The 25727-nt window shown below is 39.6% G+C and overlaps 2 protein-coding genes across 2 annotated transcripts; both read right to left on the bottom strand.

Annotated features, from left to right (window-relative positions):
- Window positions 1-12124: 12124 nt before the first annotated feature.
- irf8 (interferon regulatory factor 8) lies at window positions 12125-15095 on the bottom strand. The gene is made up of 9 exons (XM_079555282.1): window positions 14854-15095; window positions 14584-14779; window positions 14244-14427; window positions 14062-14159; window positions 13923-13980; window positions 13541-13588; window positions 13077-13472; window positions 12891-13006; window positions 12125-12606 (listed from the first exon to the last, which is right to left on the bottom strand). The coding sequence occupies exons 2-9, from the start codon at window positions 14752-14754 to the stop codon at window positions 12415-12417; spliced, it is 1263 nt and encodes a 420-aa protein (XP_079411408.1). The 5' UTR covers window positions 14755-14779; window positions 14854-15095; the 3' UTR covers window positions 12125-12414.
- A 609-nt stretch (window positions 15096-15704) lies between these two features.
- Window positions 15705-25467, bottom strand: dusp22a (dual specificity phosphatase 22a). The gene is made up of 8 exons (XM_079555857.1): window positions 25192-25467; window positions 21665-21698; window positions 21365-21447; window positions 21120-21169; window positions 18219-18293; window positions 17971-18142; window positions 16121-16313; window positions 15705-16074 (listed from the first exon to the last, which is right to left on the bottom strand). The coding sequence occupies exons 1-7, from the start codon at window positions 25210-25212 to the stop codon at window positions 16122-16124; spliced, it is 627 nt and encodes a 208-aa protein (XP_079411983.1). The 5' UTR covers window positions 25213-25467; the 3' UTR covers window positions 15705-16074; window position 16121.
- Between the last annotated feature and the right edge of the window lie 260 nt (window positions 25468-25727).

Genomic DNA, 25727 nt, shown 5'->3' with positions numbered 1-25727 from the left:
TGGCAAAAACACAACAAAAAAGTGACAAAAAATCGTGAAAACATGACAAAAAAGTGATGAAAAAGCAACAAGAAACGACAAAATCACATCAAAGAAGCTTCAAAAATGTCACTAAAAGTATTGATCACTTTTGCAGGTCTTAGCTTTCAAATGAGGCATTACACTGCTGTTCTCCAGCCGAGAAGCTCTTAGATTTGGGTAAAGCCGAACTGGGACAATGCACTCGGTAAATAAAATAAAAATAATAAATAAATAGTATTAGTAGTAGTATGTATTTTTGACACCATTGAAATGATTCATATTGTATTTTATTCAGATATTGATCCCTTTTGGTTGTAAAATATATAACAGGCACATGTTATCTGAACAGTCTGTAACATGTTAAAGTTCAGGGATGTCACTAGTTAAAGATCCTCTGTGTTTACATGATAAGGATCCAGAGAATGTCAAACAGTCCAAGTGGACAAATGTGCCTATTGATCAATGAAAGCTCTACCGCACACAGCTTGTTGTGTTACACCTCAACATCAATTGATACCCTCATTAGCCAATTGGATTTGGCCGAGAGCGCTCCACACAAGCCTTTGTTTGTTATTGTGCGAGAGAAATGAGTCCACTGGGGATCGGGACGGCTGTTCGGATAAAAGGACAGGAGTGCTGGTGACAGAGGAGAAAATGAAGAGGCAAGAGAAGATGGAGGACAATTGGAGATGCAGCGGTGGCGGCGGCGGCGGCGGGAGTTCACCTTGGGTTGAGCGAAACATGTGAAGACATCAGCCCACGATGCCTCTTCTCACATAAATTGAGCACATGTGCGTCCATGAGGAGGACACATGCCCCCTGGTGCCGTGTTGGGCCCAGCATTAGGCAGCATATGTAACCTCTGCACTGACTGGTACAGTGACATCTGGTTTACATGAGGCCCGAGCAGACTGAGAGCAGCCAATCACAGAAGGTATTAGAGGTAATTTACTTATTAAGGAAAGAGAGGCGATCTCGGGAGCTGGGATTGTAAATGGAGATGGAGCTTATCTGTAGGACTATCACAGCCCCAACAATAACAGTGACTATCCAAACAACACTTTTGCATATAATCAAATTCTTGCAGATGTCAGATAATAGAAACATATGGTCAGTTTGTGTCAGTCCGAAATATACTTCTATTTCATGTATTTACAGACGAATCCGCCGTCTTTTATGAGGTTGTACCTTGGCTGATGTGCTTGCGTGTGTACTGTTCTTGCTGCTATAGTGCTACAGACAGAGGCCTCTAGTGGCTAATCCAGTGACTGATGGGCTAATGGAGGAGGACATAGATCATTGGAAAGAGGAGTGAGAGGGTGAGGTCTGCCCTCAACTGACTGAGACAAATTGATCTCTGTTTGGTGCCATAAGTAATACTACAAGAGATAAGATGGGTTCATATACATAAAGGTTCACCCGGCAGGTCCAAAGGTAGATTTTTTTTTACTGATTTCAGCCAAACCGTGCCGTGTGTACTTCAGAGCGGGGGGTTTACGAGTTTTATCTGTTCAGTGTCTTCATGTCAGCATCACTTTTTACAGAAGACCTGCTCCCACACAATTTGCTGTTCTGATTTTTCTTTTTTTGTGTTCTTTTTATGTTCTTTATTCTCAATAATTTGTCATAAGTGACTCTTTTTTTTTTTTTCCTGGTAGTGGACAGTCGCTGTCTGTGTGGGCCTTTTCATTGTGAAGTAGGGATGCTGTTCTCTTTCCAGTGAAACCCGCAGTGTGTCATTGCAGCAGAAATAGATCACATCACCCTAACCCAATGTGCTTGTTTTTAAAGATGTTCTACGGTCAAGTCTGTGGAAAAATGTTTCTTTTCTTTGGCTCCTCAAGAAACCCTCAGGTATGTGTGTGTGTGTGAGTGTGTGTGTATGTGTGTGTGTGTGTGTGTGAGTGCGTGCGTGTGTGTGTGTGTGTGTGAATTTTACATTGAACAAATGGCGTGAGCTGTAGTTGGTTAATTGATTTATACAAAGTTAAATCAAATGTCTTGTATTGACATGAATGAATATACATCATCTGCCTATTCACCACGTCAACGTTGGGTTGGATTTAATTGCGTTAGGACTCCCTCTATAGGACAAACACAATATTTCACCTGCCTGGTCAAGACCCCTTTGGCCTTTTCATGTATTAGCATGTGGCCCTTTCAAATAGAAAATTATGAATTAGGCACTGAAAGAAGCAGATTTTGCTTTAAAGAAGTGATGACGGCCTTGCAATAATATAACAAACACAGGATTTACCCTGACCCTACAAGGAATAATATATATAAATTAGTCAGACAACTCTGGTTAAAAGACTTGAACTACGACTACTACTAAAGCCATTCCACGTCACAAAATACCCCCATTTCTGCAAGTAATACGTGAGTAAACTCTTAGTGTGTTCTGGCCCTTGATAAGTGGCAGATAAAGACGCAGAGGTCAGATCTGAGTGGTCATCTCCTGCACTCTTCGGGACTCGCATCATAAATCACATGATAGTGTCTGGGTGCTGTGTGGGGCTCGCCGGCTGCCCACCAGGGTTAAACCAACAATGGTCTGCGAGAGGACGCAGACAGACAGAGGGAGGCCCCGCTCAACAGCTTTGTCTTGTTCAGTGACAACCATACGCGCTCCAAGCAGACGTGAGTCACTATTGACACAGTCACTGCAAATAAAAATATATTAGCCGACTGTCATATGTTCCTACTTTACTGTCTCTTTCTGGTAAAACAAAACCAGTGCGTAGGTGACACTCTTTCACTTTCCATCTGCTGCTCTATCGCTACTTCCCTTTAAGCGCAGAGGAAGAGAAAGACAACTCGCACAGAGCTAAATGGAGCCTTCATCTGTCTTCAGTGACAGAAATTGAATTAGGTCTGGAAGATCTTACTGGAGCCCATGTCCAAGAAAGGCCTGCGCAGTCTGCACTGGGACATTTCAACACACTTGGCAGACAAGACAGCAGACAAAGAAAAAAAAAAAAAAACACAGTCCCTCTGATGACAGAACAACTGGACAACTTACAGAGACGACTGATGAACACTATTGTCACTTTTTAATCACTTTATCATAATCTTCCACCATGTCTGTGAAAACAATACAAGTGAAATCTCTTTCTCTCTCTCAATCACAAAGACCAGATTGTTGTCAATTGAAAGGATTTTGAGGCACAAGACTAAAATAAGTGGCATATTTGAGGACCCAACCCCCCCAAAACAAGACAAGACTTTCCTTGGTAATAAACAAGCAAACAAAACATAGATGTAATATAGGCCTCAGAAATGATGACATTTTGTTGATGCAACTTTTTGATGAAAATATTTAGCTGCCAACAAATACCGCCACACTACGCAAAGTAGGTGAAAAATGTGAAAGAGTATAAGATATTATAATTTCAAGGACAACCACAAGGACATTTTTGCAGCTCAACCACATCCATTTAGCTTGAACATGACTGACTCATTTTGACATTCAGGGTTTACCATCATCATTGCAGTGAGCCAGAACTATGTCATAGACTAATCTGAGTAACACTCCAAAGAATACTTTAAATCTCTATTCAGAGCATATTCAGTAGGATTTACAACAAGTAACCTTTGGGTCTTAAATCTGCGTAAACACAGCAATGCCCAATAGTCTGACTCTCCAGCTAAAAACAGACGATTATGCCAACCACTATTGCTATGTGTTAATGTGAGAAAGGTCATAAGAGGCAAGTTCAACTCGAAGGTCAGAGTATGATTAGAGACAGTGTGCACCTAGCGCTGCTCCGTGTGAGTAATGGCAGATAAACAGGCCAATAGCTGTGGGGTACTTCCTGTTTTTCAAGTTAAAAGCTCCCATTCATCTCCACATGTCCATACTCTGGAAGAGGGCATTCTGTGGAAACTGTTATGTAAAATATCCCACACAAATATGGATGAGAATGTAACAACTAACAGTAAGATTGTTAAACTGGGAAGAGGACACCATTCCCCAGTGAAAAAGTCGTAATCTCATCATGGCATCGGCCTGCTCCAGCATCATTATCTCAAACTGCTCTTTTATTACAGGAAATTGCATGTGGAATGAGAAGCTAGTTTCCTCAAACACTGCATTACTGAGATAAAAAATGATGCAGGTGAGGTCAGAAGAACCAGTAAGGGAACAAATGGGAATTATGTGACTTTATGTACTAATACCGGCTGCCACTACTGTTGCTTTATCATCATCCCAGTAATTTGATGCACTGTATTTTTGCTTACTTCTTCAATATTTGATTCTATATAGATGAGATGTCTTGACTATTTATTTCAAAATTGTTTAGGACTGTACATTTTCTAACTGCACCTTATAACGAAGGAGTGAATATCAGCTCCTTTCTTTTTCCAACAGGGGTCACCCAACCAAACATACAGTTAGACATGTTTCATTTTGAATATTCACGTCTTGTCTGTAAAAGTAGCGATATCCTACCTCAATCACATTTTCCATATTGTTGTTGTTGGCTTGTTGAGTGTGTTGGTCCCATTGTCCATTTCCTCTTGCCTGAACAACAAGATGAATGTTTGAACATATTGCATTTTTTATTGTATTTTTTATACGTAAATGTTATTACCTTCACCATTTCATGTGTTCCTTGTGTGGTGTGCTGAAGTTGCGTGCAGACATGTTTGTTACCTGAATAATAACCGCCAATCACGACGCAGCTTAGTAACCGCGCGTGGGCCTACCTTCTGTACTGCTTTAAAACCTTTCGAAATCATAAGGTAAAGGCAATGAGCGATACATTCAACACTGAGACATTTTCTAAAGTGCATTTTTGCTTTTTTAATGCCGATATCGAACTTAATGTGCACGCTGACATGCGCAGGTGAGAGATGGGAGGAGCGTAAGGGAATAAAAAAGGAGCTGCGTAAAGCCAGATCTCCGTTACGCATTTTTTCCCCCCTAGGATAGGAAAGAGCTTTTTCTATTAATTTTGCTGTTTTTAAGGGTTAGGTTTAGGGCAGTTTGGATCAGTTTAAACTAGGGTTGTTCTCAAATGTGGCCTTTCCCATCCTAGAAAAAAGAAAGTCGCCTCATGAGACACAAAGAGATCGCATCTTCTAAAGCTGCTACTGAGGCCGCGTAAAACCACAGAGCTTTAGGCCTATGCATAGTCTCTGCAAGTCGCAGCTCTTACGTCAAAAGTCAAATTACAGACTGCCTCTTCCTCTATAAGGTAGGCTACACATTATGGCAACAATGTCAATGCTTTAATCATTGTCTAGGTTATGCTTTTCCTTTGATTCATTTACCCCCTCCAATTTTGGAGTTTGCTGATCACACAAAATGATACTGAAAATGATACTAGAAGGAATTACTGCCACAAGAAGTCTTGTTTTGTAATGACAAATATTCCAGTGTAACCAAGAATACAGATGTGAGTCACAAAAGAACCCACAATCACCGTCTCAGGCCTATGTACAGCATATGAAGATCATTTTCATAAGAAACCTGTATTAATGTGGGTGTTTGTGCACAAGTGTATTTTAAGTGCCTGTCTGTGCCGGTGGAGGTGGAAGTCACCCCTTATGCGACCCTCTTTGCGCCCAGGGGTCACACATTGTTCAGGAGGATGCAGACACCCAGGCTGATGGATGACCACTCAGGACGTTTCCCCAGGTCCAGCTCGACTCGGGAAATCGTAATTCACCCCAAGGGAGAAGCTGAAGGCAGAGCTGCTCCTTTCTTTCTCTTTGGGATCCAGGATGCGATGGAGAGTCTCGAGAGCTCAGACGAGTAAATCTTGCTCTCGCAGCTGTCTTCTGTCCAAGGAGTCAAGCCGTTTATAGTGCAGCCAAAAATAAAGTAAGTTAGGGTGTCCTCAGGTTCCACTGCGGCAGGGTGAAATTCAACAAGTGTATTCGCTCGAAAGGATACGATTCAACTTTAGTTGAATAAATATATATGAGCATGGGTAAGGCAACGTTTATTAACATCTACAATTCTCAAGACGTCATGGCTGAATAATTATAATATTACTGCCACTTAGTATCATGACACAACTTTTATCCAGGCTTGGGAATAGGACATTACATTGTTGTGAACCCCTGCAGATGTTTTTATGGCATTCAAAGATTCAAACATTTTATTTGTCAATTCATTTCACAATGAATAAAAATAGTTCATTCTGGCATGAAAGTAAGATAAAACTTAAAGCAACTACTCTAAGTCTTTGTCCTTGTTGCAACATGAAAATAATGTAATTGTTGTAATAGGCCGTGTTTCAGAAAGTCCCGTATTAGTAAACTATCACAGAATTTCAGTCAAAGGCACTTTCACATCCCTAAAGGAACAACTTTTGTTTTCAGATTTTACTTTTCAAAATGATAATATACTCTGTTGAAAATCTACAATGGACAAACCCACCTGCATTTTCTCACAACATACTGTCTGCAAAACATTGTACATATATAGATTACATAATGAAGTAGTTACCTACAGTACTGTAATACTGTAATAAGGTGAGGGTGACTGGAGAGTGGTTGAGAAACTGTCATGACTCATGACTATTCACTTTTTATTATGTTGATAAAAATAGATCTAAATACTCGAAGATTTCAGTTCTCCATCATAAAACAGATTATAAACCAACCTGTACACGTTTTTACGATTCAGTTGAGAGTGGTTGAGTCCAGTGATGGAGATAGCATCAAATATGTTCAGGTTCACAGACTGTAATGAGAGCGCTTCCCTCTGTGGATTCTCAAATGAGACTTCGTGATGTGTCTATTTTCCTGTTTGGCTTTGTGCTTAATAACTATAATTGCCTTTTAAGACACTGATGTTCACAGTTGCCTCACTCATATCATGCACCTGTGGCTCTGAAACTGATGGTACTGCTGTAATTTTTGGCTTTATCATTGTAAATTAGAGATCATTTCAAGCTTTATTGATGCATTGAAGTTAGGTATTTTTCAGGTTTACACCTTGTTTACACATAATTCAAATATTAAAAGTTCAAATAGCCTATTTTAATAATGCATGGGTTTTATATAGCGCTTTTCTGGACACTCACAGACACTTTACAGTGCATTATTCATTTAATCCATACTTGGTGGTGGTAAGCTTCTATTGTAGCCACAGCTGCCCTGGGGTAGACTGATGGAGACGAGGCTGCCATTCTGTGCCATCAGATCAGCACCAACCACTCACGCACTCCATTGACCGAGGCTGCCTGGTGTTACCAATCTCTGACGAGATCGGGCACAGCAGAGGCGGCACTTGGAGTTGGAAGCCAGAGATTTTATGAAGTGGAACCTGGCGTGAGAACCACTGTCATAAACTGTGCAAATAATAATTATGAAGCAGGCCTCACACTACCTTGAAAAGACCTGTGTAGAAACGCGTTGAATTAATAAAACAGACGTGCCTCGGATTTCTCCTTTCCAACCTGTATCTGCTGTTCTGCGCGTATTTCCTGAGGAGCACCTCGCACTTCCCACGGCTAAGATCCAGCGAGCACCTCCGGCTATTTATCCTCTCTTTGAAGCGTGTGTCGCCTGTTATTGTAACCAAGATAGAGTTTGAAGGAACTGTTAAAAAATAGCCTGATGAATAAATAAAGTGCAAACCTTGGTCTTGCCACCAGGTGTCATCCTGTAGCCGAGTCGGACTTGTAAATGGGCCTAGACACTGTAACTTATTTCATCAGCGGCTGCAGCGCGTCTTTTTTGTAAGCTCCGTTTTTTTTAAGTCGTCTATTTGTATGCTTTTCTTTGGCTTCATCTGTTATGGCAGAGGCATATTTTACCCTGAATTGATCATCAGTGGGATTTTCCCTATTGCACTTTCTATTGATATAAAAGTTTCATGTCATGGTTGATTACTCATCGAAAATCTGGATGATTAATTTCTTAGATTTTTATTTTTTATTTTTTTACATTTCCCCTTTTTCTAATTTTAATTTCTGCTCACCAAAATACATGGTAATGGAATATATATTTTACCACCATTGTGGCCTATGCCTTTTTGTAGGTCTTGTAATACTCAAATCCCAAACAAACTCCACAGTTATTGAACCTTATCAAAAAATTACATTTAGAGTTAGAAATAAGTTAAATACAAACAACATGCAGAACATAATAAATAATTGAAATACATTTACTAGGGCTGTGCACATCCCAGTGCAAAGAAATATTCAGCATTTTAAATGCATTCCAGTTCCTACTTGTGCAGACTGTTATTATAATAATAATGCTGTGCTTTACAAGCCCACACGTTTCTTAAAGTGCTACACTTTCGTCATTTATTTACTCTATACTACTACATGACTGCTATACGACTGACAGAAGCCAAGCTGCCAATGTGCGTCATCAACACCCTCCGTCCAGAACCAGCACTCAGTCATGAATGCAATCACAAACTGCATTCATACGCAGGCGCCCAACGACATGACGACAGTCTGCACCAGCAGGAGCCAGGCTTCCAACTGACACATCTTGGTTTTCAGACAATCCACTTTGCCATCCGAGCCACTGTCACCCCATGTCTTTGAGAAAGACACTTCACCCACCTTGCTTGTGTGAGTGGGTGAGTTAATGAATAGCAACGGTCAGTCTACCCCAGGACAGCAGTGGCTATAATAGTAGCTTACTATCACTGATTAAGAAGTGAATGAATAACGACTTCAGTGTTTCTCTTTTAAAAGCTTGTCAAGCTTTTAAAGCTTTTAAAGCCCAATAAGTCAATATTATTATCATGATTCTTATCATAATCATAACAAAACAAATAAATAAACTGTCCGGGCTTTTGTAGTACCTTTTTTTAATCAGGTAATTCCACCTAAGACATGTGATGCTGTGGGTTTATCAAAGTAGGAACTATGTATTCTCGGTGGACTTTCTACAGAGCTCTGTGGTCTCAGCGCTTGCCCCACAGCTTTAAACCGGCTTTAAATATAGCCTTCATCCCTGCAGCACCTGCACCTCACCACTACGTGTGGCCTCAAAGGTTGTGTAATCAAAGCTTCTGCAGTCGCTCTGATGATATAGTTGGAAACAAGGTGTCAAACCACATAGACCCTGTTCCTCAAACATATCAACAAATACCGTTTAAGTAAAATACATTGTAACAAGCAGGAAACGCATTATAACAGTGCATTTAAGTGATCATATACCTGTTATGATAACTTAAATGTTAAATGCTGTTTTTCACTATATGACCTCTTTGATTATAGCCATGTCGTGTCACATTGTGTGCTGCTTGGTTGTTTGCACACAGAGCAGTGAGCTGTGAGAACATCCTCTGATCTGTGAGTTTCCCCAGGGACAGCGAACCGCGCGGCCTTCCCCTGCTTTCACCCCAGCACCTTTCTACTATTGTCATAAGTTTTGTTTCTTCTGAATATGATACATTTAAACATCTCCACCCACGTAAAACATTACATTTTCCACTTTTGCAATTATTATTTTTTTTGCAAGCTGTGGTCATGGATTTTATACAATTTCTCAAAAATTAAGCAGACAGAGACAAATAAATGATCTGAGATCATGAATGTTTTATTCACTGAATAAAGCTTGGCACTTTGACCTTGGCTGGAATACTTCAGTATAGAGGAGCAAAGCTTTGAGCTGAAATGTACCTAAATGGTGGTGGTGGTGATGATGATTGCCCCAGGACACAGCAACAGTGCTGACTAATGTAAGTGCCAATCTTAGTGAGCAGTCTCTCCTCCAGTGAGCTACTGCTGCCAGCCTGCCACCCCCTTGCAGCAGTTTAAATCTGTTGCAAAATGTGCTATCTTCTTGCCTATCTATCCATCAGTGTTGCTCACAACAGGCCAGCTGTTTGTTCCTCTTTTTCATAAAGAAACTTCTGCTGGATCATCCCCCGGGTTTCCTGTCTAAAACACCAAATCAGGCGCTCAGGGATCACTCGAGTCACAAAGCGCAACCTCTGTTTTAAAGATTTCACAAACAGTAGTTTCATCTTTAACATATTCATTCGACAAGAACAGCCTGTTTAAGAAGTGATACCTGTTGAGAGGATCTGGCCTTGTTCAGTGGTTTACATGTCTGTGAATGTGTTATTGTGTCCTTGTTCACCTGGTTGTTCACTCACAGTTCCTCTACAGTGCAGAGACCATAGTCTCTGGAGACAATCTCCTGAAGAGTACTCCACCAGCAGCGGGGCTGCCCCTCATCAGAAGCAACAAGCTAACAAAGTTTAATTTACACTCACATCTCTTACAACATGTGATGTGCTCACACTACAGGCCTCTCTCATAGATCTTTGGATTACATTTCTTAATTGGTGAAACATAACAGAATGGTTGTTCTACAAAGCAACAAGAATCACTGCACAAAAAGAACATAGAAAGAAAACACAATAAAACATCCCCATCTGCCATAAGATTATTTAGACCGCCTGGAAGTACAGGGTTTTGTCAGATCATATTATTTGAGTAAATTATTTGGTAAAAAAACAATACATACTGTATGACAAAAGAAATAACTGTGCAAATACATGCTAATTGAGCATATGATAATAATAATAATAATAATAATAATAATAATAATAATAATAATAATAATAATAATAATAATAATAATAATAATAATGCATTTGTGTTGTTATTTTACTGTACAACTACAGATGACCAATTGCTCATAGTCCTCAGGAATGACCAAAATCAAAGTTTGTTGTTTTCACCAGCCAGAGTCATTTGTTTGAATCGTCTCAATTACAAAAATCAGTGCACTTTTCCTGAAGTTGCTTCCACAAAGTGTTTGTAGAAAAACTCCATGGCTACAGAGGGCAAGTGGCAACGTCTCCACAATTTGTCAATCGTTGTAGAGCTTTACTGTGGGAAGCCTCAGACGCCACAAACGACATGTCGCAATTGAAAGAGAACCACACTGCAGAAATGTGTCAAGTATTTAGACAACGTCAAAGCAGATGTGACTTTTAAGACTGACAAAGCCAGCTGGTGATGTAGGCTCAGGTACAAAAGTGTGATGCTTAAACAGGTGAAACATTTTAAGAGCAACTGTTTGCACAAGACTGATATACTGAAATAAACTAAAAATAATGATGTTTATGGCAACCTATTGGCGTACAAATTTATCTTCTAAGTTGGTAAATTGAACTGTTATTTATTTGTCCAAAACAGAAACAAATGGGCTTTTTTATAGTTGCTGTACTCTTGTTTCACTATTATAAGTTTGTAACTCAATGAAAAGAACTGTTCTGTACAGAGGAGCAAACGCCTGGAACGAGTTTCCTTTTAACATCAGAAATACTAAGAGTAAACCACACTTTAAGCTGAAAGTAAAAGGTCAATTAGCTCAGTACATGTGAGCATAGTCACCGTGTGTTATATGTGTCATATAAGGCTGCATGATTATATGAAATGTGCAACATTCATGTATTCTATTTTAACTGTTTTGTAATTTTATATTGTGTCAGGACCCCAGGAAGACTAGCAACCACTTGTGGGCGCTAATGGGGATCCTAATAAAGAATAAGGAATAAAGAATAAAGAATAAGTGTTTTTATACTTCACATTAAAAAAGGCTTACAGCAGGAAACATTCAGGACTTGTTTAAATACATGTCAAATATCAACTTATCTCTAAAGTTCGTGCCATTATCACTTTGACTGTGACTTCACAGATTCCAGTTGCAAATACTATGAATACTGTAAAGTGTGATGTGGAACCACAAGGGTCAGACAGAGTAGATTTATGAGTGTGTACCACTCTACATATGTTCCAAAAGCATCCGAAATATATTGTTTAATACTTTAACAATTTATCCAATATCTATGCTGTTTGCTATTTCAATACATTTTATATAACTGTCATAAGGATATAGGTCTGAATTATTATTTTTAGGCTGCTACTCTCCGTAGATACAAGACTCAAGAATTAAATAATTTTAGATACATACTACATAACATTTTGAGGTGCATGTGGACCCAAATTGGGCTCACTCTGAAACCATGTTTAATGAATTTACTAGTGTGATTCCCTGCTTTGTGTTATTAAAATAAAAATAGAAAGAGAAATAAAACAAAATTGTGAAACATTTATTAGAAATTTACTATATAAAATGAGGAATAAAACAGCCTGATAGTAAAACCTATCTGTAGCTGAATGCCACAATGTATTTAATATAAATTCAAACGTAATTATATCACTGTTGTATGAAGTAGAGTAAGTAATAAGTAATGTACAGTCACAGACATAATCTACTGGTTTAACCTGATAATTCTGCAGACGTTGGTTCTTGGCTGAGTTCATTCTGTGTCAGCATACACACTAATGTGCTATGGTGCTGTGATAAGTAGCCTATAATCAATAGACATTCCAGTATTGTTCCTTTTACTGGGCCATGTTCACAGATTGTGCTCGCTGAAGACCCTCAGTTTTAGGCAGTGATGCTCATGTTGTCTCTAAAGCAGGACGTCCTCTGAGGGTAGCTGAACAGGTCCTGGTAGATGTGAGCTATCTGCTCTGAAGCAGCGTCCTCTGACATCTCTACGTTCGAGCTGGAGCAAAAGGGCTGTGACCGACGCATGTTCACCGCTTCAATCAAGTGCTGGCAATTTACCAAGGTAATCTGTGTAGATGATTAATAATCAAGTTAGACGTTCTACCCAGTATCCAAAACAACAAGACATGCAGCTATAAATCACTAGCGGAGTTTGCCCACAAATCGATTGCATCTGCGCCAGCCAGTACACACAGTTGTGCTTTTGGGCATTCACTTGTGAGTGTGAATGCAATCTACATACAATAATAATAATAATCATAATAATGGTGTAATATAATAATAATCATCATCATCATCATCATAATCATAATAGTAATTGCCATAATAATAATAATATTACATATTTTTACCTGTACAATGATAAGTTTATTCTTGGCATTGTTATGATCCTGGAGCTCTTCTCCGAAACACAAAGTCACGGTGGGATCTGGAGCAGGATACTGTCCCTCCTGATACATCTGTAAAGCTGAAATAAACAAAATTCAGTATTTCATCGTTCATTTCAATAATAATTTCAGGGACAGAAAGAGCCTTACCGTGTAGGAACCTTCCAGTATCAAAGATCTTGACGACTGCGTCTCTGTCCAGTTTGCGGGGCACAGCGGTGTAAGCCACAGCTGCCTCCCCCAGGCTGCTCCAGAACACGCGGCTCTGACAAAGCCTCTTGATGAAGATGCCCTCCTGGTTGGCCCGTACCAGGACCCCTCTCTCCAAGTGGCTGAGCAATTTTCGTGTGATGTAGCGCTGACGCTCGTGCTCTATGAGCTCAGCAGAGGGGAAATAAACGTTTTGCATTGAGTCAGAGCTGTACGGGGCACTCCGACCCATATAGTGCTGTCCAGGAGAGATCCGGCAGCCTTCGGGGTGAGAAACCAGTGTGCTGTGTGCCAACTTCCCACTATAGAAGAAGCGAATCACCATCTGGGAAAAGGCTGTGAAGGAAAAGAACATTTGAGAATATTGACATGAAGCAACAAATACGGTTCAATTCATTAAATACCTGAGCCTACAGTGCCTGAGGGCAGAGGGTCTTGAGGGGGAAGGTAAGCTGTAAAGTACAATTGAGAGATGGATTATTTTTCAAACACGAGACTAAGAAAAGCAATCTCTGACCACATGTCATGCCATTATTTTGCTGCATCATCAAAAGACCATTGCTCTAGCACGATTGTACAAAGAAATAATCTGCAGTCAGCAAAGTCCAACAGGATGTTAGTCAATTGTTCCATCTCAAGACTCAACAAAGCCACCAAATGTCTCCCCACAATATCACAACATTTGTCTTTAAGAATTGTTGATCACTTTGAAGCAACAGTAATTCACACCATTTCACCAGCCGTGTGACTTGGAGTAAATACATGCTATGAGAAAAATGGTCTTACAGTTAACGCTGCCCTGAGACCAATACTCTGGACTGGACTGGGTGCTACAAGCTTCTTCCTGCAGAGAAAAAACAAGCATGTTTTACTTGACGATATCAAGATTGTAACAAAGTATTTTGACATAGAATGACTGCCTCACTTCTTTGATGAAATCTTCCATTGTATCAGGACTGCAGTCTATGTCAGTCACATCACCGGTGGCAATGGTTGGAAGGGGCAGCAAAGAGGGCTTACCATCTGTCACCAAGAAGCATTATTATTATTATTCATCATTATTTACGAACTTGGTGTGAATAAAATACCGGCATATGATTGACATACTCCTCTGTTCATCCTCTGGAACAATGCGGTAGACTTTGTAAGGCTCAGAGATGTCCAATTGTGATCTCTCTGTCACCTCCTCAAAGTCTGGGCTTTTGTTGAGAGCACAGCGGAGCCTGGTCTTCCATGTCGCTGGTTCAGCCTTGTCCCCCTCTTTAAACTTGCCTTTGAATACAGCCCAGGCCTGTCAACACAAGAAGAATATTTGTATTGTTATAAAATGCTAAACACAAACATTAAAAAAAAGTTATCATTTATTTTATTTTCCAGGAATTAGGCTATTCTAGCTAAGAGCAGCCTAGTAATTGCCTTTCTTGACTACAACACAGCGGTTCCCAACCTTAAAAATGGATGCGTCTACATCTTGGTTATAGTCCTGTTTTCCTGCGTGTTTCCAAGGGATGCGGAACATGGTGCTGCTCTCATCCTCCCACTGCAGACCAGGATACTGCCCGCTCTGGATCTGCTCCACCAACCACTGCTTCAGCCTGCGTCCCCCACAGTGCGACATCTTCCTCGAGATGAAGTGTGCAAATCTGTAGTAAAGTGTCATTAGTTAAACAGACATATAATAACAAATCTCTTCAATAGGCCACATAAATAAACTTACATTATGACGACTGAGAGAACTGTTGACAAACAATTGAAGATTTAGTCCAGACTTGCGCGTCACTGGCACATGCCTGAAGTTCATCAAGCCTCTGTTATGAATGAAATGTCTCGGAGGTGATTTGTTCACGGACTTTACTTCGCCCTATCAGCCTACAGACGCTTCCAAACGCCAGCCCATTCCGGAAGAGTTCTTCGAACCCGAGCATTTACAAGAAATGGCATGACTTGGTTTAGGTTGTAAAGGTGCTGCCCACGCTTAAAACGACGCAGATAAAGTGTAACATTATATAGTAGTCACAAGTTGCCTTCTGTTTTAAGGGGATTTTTGTGATCCACCCACACTCATTCAAAAGAAGCTTCCTGTTGGTCTACAGAGAATGCACATTTGTTCGAATCTACCCACAGGCAGTTCTTTCTAAGCTTAGAAAATTGATTTTGATAATAAAAATGTGAAGCAGCGGTGCAAAACTGAAAACAACATTTTAATCAGCTGAATAGTTACATTGACCACATGCTCAAACAGTTGTCTTTCAAATAGTCTGCAGACATTACATTTCGAATGAAGAAAATAAAAAAAAATCTAAAAAGATCTATTTTGTAGCCTATCGTAAATAGTTTATTAATTAACACAGCAGCAGAGATTTTCTAAGCTTTACCTCTCAACATTCTTAGGATATTCTTATTGCAAAAAAAAAGAAAGTTGTTTCCAATAAAACGAACAACAGCAATTGCATGTGCACTGTTGTGTGGAACTAGGCTATTTGTAAAACAAAAACCCTTCATAGTAGTAGAGTATTCTCTTGTCCACCTACAGGTGTCCACAAACAACACAATCCAGTCACAGCAGGTCACAAATTTAATAAGAAAAAAAACATATATGGCTAGTTTGTGAACCTGTACTGAAACAATGGCAATAAAACCTATTCTGGCTACATCTGTTATGAAAAATAACAATTTTTAAACAAGAATCAGTGCAGAGGAAATTGCTTCTTAAAAGGGCAGTCTGAATCACATTAAAACAAATCCCAATTTAAGGCTCCGAAGCTAAATATACAAAAATGGGTGTACTTGTGTTACAATTTTCTACAAGGTTTTAAGGCGTCCCTGGAGGCAGTACCCATAGTAATTATACAACCATAAAATGTTAGTGTGAAAAAGTTCAATTTAAAGTGAACCAACACTGTGTGAACTGGCTTTGGCAGCATAAATCAGGGTAAAGAGGGGGAATCCCATATTATCCTAACGTGATAGAGTAGTGGTGACAGTTCAGCTCTCATCCTCGTCATCATCATCAGCAGCATTAGGCAAAGTAGAGTCCTCCGGTCTGGACCAGCGATTGTGAGCCCCCTCTTTCCTCTGGTTCTCCTGTTGCTCTGTGTACTGGCTTAGCAGAGTGCCCACCTGCTCCTGCTCTTTGAAGGGACTGGGGCTGAAACTGGACTCCAACCAGGCACGGTACTGAGGAGAAAACACTCTCATTTAGTCATTCGAAACTAACCTTTAGATACTACTTCTTCCCTTTTAGCTTGCAGTGTTGGCGCCGCAATAGACATTTTGTATTCCCACTGCCCAGGATTCCATAACTAATGAAGATTCTAAAATGTAGAATACTGAGGTTATAAGATATGTGAGGGTAAGCAGATGATGTCACAGTCACAAAAAAACAAATGAGATTATTGACGAACACATGTATATGACATACTATTGTGCAATGTACTTCTACTGTTGTGATTCCTGACTTTCTCTTCTGAGTAGATGTGGGAAAAAACACACATGAATCCTATTTCCTCTTAAATCCTCGAAATCTACAAACATTTTTTTTTTTCTTCAGTCATTCTGTGTTGCAATATGCTGACTGTAACGCCCAACACGTGATAAACAGTACCAAACTAATGCAACCCCAGCAACCCCCCGACAGTTCCCCTTCTCCTCCTTATGGCAGGGTCAAGCTGGTTGTCACGAATAGGTGTGTGAGAAAAAGTCCAAGATCGGAAATAAGTGAGAAGCATCCACATACTGTACTCCAATAATATTAAACTGCACGAGACGAGCGCATGCTGATGACTAATTCAAGTTGATACTTTCATTTTTGTTTAGATTAGTTGACGGTCACCCCCGACTACTTTGTTCTCAAAGCAAAAAGCATCTGGAATCACACTCTTAACAGCCTGTTATGAACATTTTGAAGACTTTTCACCATTACATTTTTTTAATGTGCTATGGCAACAATTCTAGTAATAGTAGTAGTTAATTTTTCAGCCATTATGAACTTTATAATACATGCCATATATTTTTCAGCAATCTGGTACATTAAACAATTAAAAAACATGTATTTTAAGTGTTTAATTATGCCTGACTGAAAGGGGTTTGGCTGAAGACTTATATACAATTGTGACACTATCACCAAAGATGGCACATAATGAGACGGTTATTCTAACACCAACAATGGCAACACACCAACACAAGACATAAAAATCAAGAATTGGAAATGGGAAAAAGGAAGGTAATGCTAGTAATATTGCTTTAAACTTTTCATTTTATTTCATTTTCTCCCCGCCTTTATTCAAGTGTCCTATAGTTTTCCATAATGTTTAATTTATAGATGAAAACAATTCTTTAATTGTTTAGGAGCCCTCAAGTCTAAACTGTTCCAAAGACCAACCCCTTTGACAGACTTGCACCTACTCCTTTAGTCCACACCCAGTTCATCTGAGGTTGTGTCTAATTTCTCTTGATTGAAACATTTCTTGAACACAGTAAAGAAGCATGTGGCTGTGTGCATGCACATGGCAACAACCGTCTTTAGATCAACAAGATCACGCAAAAGATGTTAAATTTAAAAATGGATTTGTTGGAGGTATTCTGCATGGTTGACCACTGGAATTGCTTTCTTTTGTAACAAAAAAATAGGTTATGTTTGTTTATAGTATTTATAAGCATTCTCCTACTGTACCCATGGATTGCTGCTGAAAACATTCTGAACAGTTGTTTTTCGTATGTTTTATCTGCCCTTCATATTGACAACGATCGTCTATATGATTTCAACATTTTGTCCTTTATATTTGAACAAAGATGAATGACTCTCAAAGGTGCGTTTCAGTGGCTTTTGTTTTACCTCCGACACTAGTTTCATTTGATATTCTTGCAGTTGCTGCTGAAATCCATAGTTTGGGCCCACGAATGAGCGAACGGCTTTGATGGCGGATAAACACTCCTCCCAGTCATACTTTGTGACAGTCATTAAATAGGCCACCACTAGCGTCGTACTGCGGGACACACCTGCAAGGCTGACACATGATAATAACATTAGCAGAAGCAAAAGGTGGGGTGTTAGTAAGAATACAATGATGATCTAAAACTTACCAGTGAACCAAACATGCACCACCATTCAAGCGGCACTCATGGATGAAGCCAATAGATTCTTTAAAATGTTGTAGTCTGAAACATATAAACCTCCTCAGTACATTTGAAACTTCCTGCCTAAATAAAAATCCATAAAAGGCTACAGATTATTCCCCTATGTAATTAAAATATAAAAAGAGATTATTAAGAGAAAAGGTACACTGATAATACATGAATGAGCGATCATCTATAAGACTACCAGTCGTCATATGACTCCAAGGTCAAGCTGGCTGCGGTTAATTGCGGCACAAACATGTTCAGATTCTGAATGGCACTTGCTCAGACAGGAAACATGGATGGCGCTTTCATAATCAAGACACACAGAGCAGATAGCAGCGTCTCCCCAGGAGCTGGTGTTGGTTACTCAATAGCAGACAGATTAACAGACTGGGGTTAAAATAGACTGACCACGGCTTTCCTTTTTGTTTCTTTCCTGAGATTCAACCCCTTTTCTCAAAAACATGTCTCTTCAGCAGTTTGTTCTGTCTTCCAAGCACAGAGGTTTCCGGCAGTCTTGTTTAATATGCAGAAAATTACCCTTGTGACCATGTTTTTTGAGGTTTAGAAAAAAAAGCTGAAAAAAAAGCTGAACATTTAGAATAAAAAAAGGCCTAAATTTTGTACGGACATTTTTACGGGAAATATATTTGCAATACAATGTTCACGATGCCTATAGAAAATAAAGACAAAACTGTTTTTGCTTTCCTTATTATTTCAATAACAAAGCTTATTAGCTCAGACCACAGGGACCACAGTCTGACAGTGCAGCTGACAGTTTGCCTCAGAGTACTCAGACCAGTGATTGTGACAGAAGGGCTTATAAAAACTCAGCGTGGTCGGAGCCAACAGCCAGATGTCCCCAGTGGTTTCCTTCCCCTGCTGCCCAAAGGAAGGACACTTGATTGCAACAAGAGATCAGATACCTCCATTCCGAAGCAAGGGCCAATGCCTGCACAAAATGAATGAAACTAGTGGTTCTCCATCTGTGGTGGGTAGTTGAGCTTCTTCACGTGATACTTAAAGCCATCTGCAACTTTACTCTTTAAGGAAGGATCTTATGAGGTAGTACTTGGTGTTACTTATGAATTAAAGTAAACACAACCAATTTGTTTGCTTGGTAAAACATCAGCAGACATCAACATTATGCAACGTTTGAACTTTGATTCATGTGATAATTGTATTGTATCGTTGCCTCTGAACCTTCCCTCACAGTCATCTGGGGAAGTGCAACTGATCTAATTTGACTTGAATTGTGATGAAATCTCAGAACTCAATTATTGGGCACGGGTTCTTTCTTTTGCAAGTGGCATATTGCCCATCACTTTTTATAGGATTTTATTTCAAGAAAAAAATATCAGTACAATCCATTAGTGTACAACATTACCATCCATTATTATAGTTTTAGCAGCCGATTTCATATGCCTATTTTACGCCCTGGTGACGAACTGTGCGGGTTTTGCAGTCCTGGCCCTAAGGTTTTTAATTGTTGCATTATATTGCATTAGTATACAATGGCAATAATACCCCTAAACTTTAAATTGTTTGTTGTAAAGCATTTCCTGCAGGTACTTATCTCATGAGGCTTATATGACCTTATGAGATAGATGACACACAGGGATTGGATACAAACTAGAGCTTAGATCGGGCCCAAAAAGATCCAGCCCAACCCAACCCCGGCCCGACCAATTAACTGGAATGGTAGGCCCAACCCTGGTACAAACCTGCATAAATATTTTTTAACTTAAGGTCCGGTTAAGGCCCGGTCAGAGCGCATTCAGCAGGAACAACTGCTGCTGCACCTCTCGGCCCGCTCTGGTGTGTGCGCAGTGTGGGAGAGGTTTACGCACATGGTGGACGAGCAGTGGAGCAGGCAGCAGCACAAACTGTGTTTATGAAGGCTCTCATTCGTCCAGGAAGTATTCATCATAGTGAAGTTTAAATTGTTGACTGGACTGGGTTAGGTTGAGTTGAGGAAGTTTTGCTTCTATTCACAGAAGCTTCTTCTTAGCTCTTGTGGTCAGAATGTGATACTGTACCCAAGGCAGAGTGGTCTTATGCTGTATTAGACCCCCCTCCAAAACTGCCAAAACCCACCTATTCAAGTTGTTTACAGTATCACTCAATTAGCAACTCTTTGTTTACTTTGCTGCCAAGCCAGAGAGCAGAGACATCCATTAGCTTTAACAAAGGAGTAAAAAGGCTGAACTACGGGACAACTCTATTTTACAATTTGTATAATTTTGTGTCCAATAGACTAAGCTTATATTTCTATGAGATCAAATATAAAATCTTGAAACCTGAGCCCGACCCAAACCCAACTGCCATGTGTAATATCTTGGCCCGGGCATTGGCTCTAAACTCTAATACAAACTTAAAAATATTCCTGATTTAGCAGGACTTTGTCAGGTCAAACAGTTTAAATTATTGCCTTATAATTACAGGAAAAGGATATTCATCTTATACCCAAATAGTGGTATACCCAACTATACCCAAATCACACATATTCCACAACCTGTCCTCTTCTGGGCCCCCTTTGAAGCATATAGGCAGCCATGGGCACACAGAGACCTCAGTTCTTATTTTTAATGCTGCGTTTGATTTAAGATTCTGAAGTAACATTTATAAAACGGAATATACCTCCTTAGCTTGGGTTTAGTAAACATGTCTTTTATCCACTGCTCTATTATCCACTAGCCACTACTGAATTCAACAGATTCAAATTGTTTGCATTCTCATTCATCTTTCACAGCAATACTTAACTTTAATCAAACAACAAAATACTGAGTTGTTTAATTTTTAGCAACTGATTGTTACAATATCACCCAAATCCCCACCCAAAGCAGAAGAACATTTTTCACTCACAAATTTTGACTGGAGGCATCATCAGCATGAATGCAAAGGTAGGTCATATCCTACAAAACAGTAAATGAGCGATTAAAGGAAAATCCTTGTTCACACAACTAAGTTTTTGCATGAGCCCATGGGTTCCCCGACCCATACAGCAAGTTGGGAGACACTGGCATTCTCTCAGACATTTCCCAAGTCCTGCATCTAAAAACTAGCACAAATCATTTTAAAAACAAATTTGGGGTTTGCAGACTGCTTACCTTATGCACAGGCTTGGCATTGTTGTGAACAGACAAAATGTGTGTGATGCCATTTTTTGACAAACTTTCTCTGTTCTCTGAATCTGCAAAAAAAAATATTTGAAATGTTGGCTGCAAGATGAATTCACATTATTAACGAACAAATGACAAAAGGCTGCAATTATTCTGTGACTTCTAATGTCCTCTGGAGAGAACTTATCTTGTCTCCATGGGGTCTTATAAAACCTGCTATCTTGCTAAAGTCAAGGACACACTAGAGAAGAAACTCTACCAACACAAAATCTACATTCAGCCACTCACCTCTTATATTTCCAAGGTAGAGACCATCAACTACCTGTGAAGAAACAAACGTGTTACAAATAGACATTGACGCTGGTGACAGACGACTTCTGAAAGGAACAAACGTCGGAGGTGAGGTTCAGACAGACTGAGATTTAGGGATTAAGTCTTAAGCAGAAGCAAAGGGAAAGCCATGCCAACAAGGTCTGAAGGGCGACTGGAATAAGTGTATGTGTGTATATGCAGCGGGAGGAAGAAGTATGTGAACCCTTTAGAATTTCTCACATTTCTGAGTAAATTGGTCATAAAATGTCGTCTGATCTTTATCAAAATCATAAGACTGAGTAAACAGTGTCTGCTTAAAATAATACTACCCAAACAACTTGCTATCATATTTTATTGGCCACACAAAAAACATTCACAGGACAGATTGGAATAAGTAAGTGAACCTCCAGGCTAAGGATTCATTTAGAGTTAGGTGTGAGCCAACCTGAAGTCCAATCTCTGAAGTGTGGCTTAAAGCTGACCGTGCCATTGAGAAACACACATTAGTTAATTTGTATCAAGCTGGAAAAGGTTACAAAACCATTTCTAAAAGTCTTGATGTTCATAAATCCCCGGTTAGAACAATTGTCTAAAAATAGAGACAGTTTGGCACTGTTGCTTCACTTCCAGGGAGTGGCCATCCTATAAAGATGACTTCAAGGGCACAGCGCAGAATAATCAATGAGGTAAAAAACAACAACCCTACAGTGTTAGCTAAAGACTTACAGAAACTGACACAGGCCAACATCTATGTTGACAGACCTACAATAGGTAAAACATTGAACAAGAATGGGGTTCATGGGAGAACGTCACGGAGGAAGCTGTTGCTGTCAAAAAACATTGCTGCACGTTTGAAGTTTGTGAAAAAGCACTTGGATGCTGCACTACTGGCAAAATATTCTGTGGGAGGAAAACATGATGTCCCCACTGTGAAGTATGGTACAGGGGCATCATGGGGGCTACTTTGCTGCCTCAGGGCCTGGACAACCTGCCATCATCAGTGGAAAAATGAATTCACACGTTTATCAAGATATTTTGCAGAAAAACCCAAGACATTCACAGGACATAGTGGAATAAGTTAGTGAACCCTTGGATAGCTGGCAACAATAAGGCAATAACTGCGTTTTCTGTAGTTGCAGAATAGACGTGAACAACAATCAGGATGAATCTTGGACTATTCCTCTTTACAAAACAGTAAAGAGGATTGCGGTGAGATTACTGGGTTCACTTACTTATTCCACGCTGTCCTGTTATATGTTATGGCCACTAAAAATATGATAAAATGTAAATGTTTGGGTGATATTAGTTCAAACAGACACTGTTTACTCATTCTTGTGATTCTAATAAAGATCAGACCACATTTTATGACCAATTTAGGCAGAAATGTAAGAAATTCCAAAGGGTTCAGATACTTTTTACTCCCATTGAGTAGTTTATGTGGCTTAACTATGTGAATAAACAAGTTTGACATTGCATTGTTAGGTCCCTAAGCAACGTCAGCAGGAAAAAGGAAACTGAAAAAGTGTCTGCGCCGCTAAAATAAAGTGTGATTAATTTTGATTAATAGTTTTAATCGTACTAAACCTTATGTAATTAATTAATCGTAATTATTCGCAAAAGGTCCCGGCCCTTCAAGTGGGACTCCGCGTGCCTCCGCGTCATCCAGTTATTTCTGATAATGGACACCTCGTTGTGCATTATCCCTTACATATACTACACCTAGTCCAGCAACAGTTAAGTCACGTTCTGTATCACTCCACAGCAGCTGTTTCCATAGTAACGAAAAACAATTAAGCTCGGTCTAGCTTCAGGTAAAACAGCATAAAAAGTGAAATAACTCCTGCCCGGGACTTTAAAAAATAAAGCAACCAGGCCCCCAATGAACAGTTTGAGTTTGTGGAACCATGGTATAAGTGGGATAATACACTCCGAGGTGTCCATTATCAGAAATAACTGGACTCCGCGGAAGCAGCCACGCCTCCGCATCGTCCAATTATTTCTGATAATGGACACCTCGTCGTGCATTCTCCATTCCATAAATGTTTAAAACCGATTTCCTGCCTTATTAGTTAGTGAGTCGGGCAGTAACGGATTAACATTACTTTTTTTATTAACTAATAGTGACACATTACTTTTGAAAATTGACTAATTAGATTACAGTTATATAGTACTACTTTTTTCTAATTTTGGAGCCCCTGCTATAGGGTTTTGGGCCCGTGATCTAGGCCCCAAAAAAGTCACATAGTAGGTCCTTGTAAGAACCGATAACATAATAACGGTCAATAACGTAATACATTTGTCCAGTTTCAAAATGTAACATGCCGATAACGCAATAACAGGCTAATAACGTAAAAATTGTGTTGTGCCAATAATGTAACTATGTATTATTATTTATTGATGAAAATCATTCATAGATGTAATAAATTCAGCCAATAATGTAGTAACTAATAATACATCAGTCTGACTCTATTTTGAACACATTAAGCACAATTTTTTAGTTCTGATTTCTTTAAAATGTTAGATCGTCTGTTTTTTTGTGGGTCTGTTTTTTACAGTTTTATTATTATTTTTTCACTGGCAGTAACTTGTTGCAGCTCACATGCATTTGCCTCCGCGGGTAGTTCTGATGGTATAGTAGCTCATCTGATGACTGAAAGGTTGCCGGTTCGAATCCCTGCTCCCACGGGTGCATGTCCTTGGACAAGGCACTTCACCCACCTTGCCTGTGCATGAATGCGGTGCAGGTGCATGAGTGAGTGGTAGTGGTGATCGGAGGAGTCATTGTCACAGTTTGACAGCCTCGTTTGTGTTGGTCTACCTCAGGGCAGCTGTGGTTACAATAGAAGTCGGTTGTTGTTTTTTTCTTGTTTTTTTTTATATTATTACCCTATATCATTTTAGTCAATGGTGAAGGAAGTACCCCCAATACAAGAGGCCCCTCCAACCAACACCAACCACAAACACACTAATGCCACATTAATGCATAGGTAAAGTGGGTGATGTGCCTTAAGTAAGTAAGTAAGTAAGTAATTAAGTAATTAAGTAAGTAAGTAAGTAAGTAAGTAAGTAAGTAAGTAAGTAAGTAAGTAAGTAAGTAAGTAAGGAAGGAAGGAAGGAAGTAAGTAAGTAAGTAAGTAAGGAAGTAAGTAAGTAAGTAAGTAAGTGCTTTATTTGCCGTCCTGACGTCGCTGCGATTGTGGGGAAACCTGACCAGATTGTTTTTGGAGGTATGATGTGTGTGATGTCATGCACTTGTGGGAGCAGGGATGTGCCCAGAGCTGTTGGCCAAACCTTTTGAATATATAATGGTTGATAGAGAAACACAATAAGAACATAAGGAGCAAGATCAGTAAATAGCCAAGCCAATTTTTTTCAAAGGGTTCATGATGAGCCTCAACTTGAGATCAGAACATGACGTCAGCAGCAACTAACGTTTGCTAATGCTACACAGCTAACATTGTTAACATTTATTGACAAACCACTGCATTGTGAAGCTGTCTTACCTTGTTCATTCCATTCCCCATGATCAAAACAAACTGGGCGCAATAAGCTACAATAATTCAGAGAAGATAGAGGTATTATCCAGTGCTGGGAGATTCGCTTTCAACTAACCAAAAGAGAGGTCAAAGCTTTTGTGTTATTGCCACTGTTGATTTGCATAATTACACAATAATTATGACTTCAAATAGTGCCTGGTTATAGCAAAAACTTCACAAACAGTTCCGTCATACTGTCGCCTTCTGTCTTCCGGATTGTTGTCGGAGCGAACAACTGCAGCGGTGGAGCGGCGCGCTCATCCGGTAAGTGACATCACGGCTGCTGTGCATCGATGTGCTGTTGGGGGCTTTATATAAACTAGTGCTAGGAGGTTTTTCGATTAATCCCAATCAATTACATGAGGGGTTTTATGCAATTATAAATATTAATTGATAATAATCACACTTTAGCAGCACAACCACTTTTTCACTCAAAAATAAATAAATATATATACACACACACTGGTATGTGATTTAAAGCAAATAACCTTTCTATCTTTCCC

Source organism: Gobius niger (assembly GCF_951799975.1).
Source record: "Gobius niger genome assembly, chromosome: 4".
Taxonomy (NCBI): Eukaryota; Metazoa; Chordata; class Actinopteri; order Gobiiformes; family Gobiidae; genus Gobius; species Gobius niger.
This window is presented reverse-complemented; position numbering and strand designations above follow the sequence as displayed.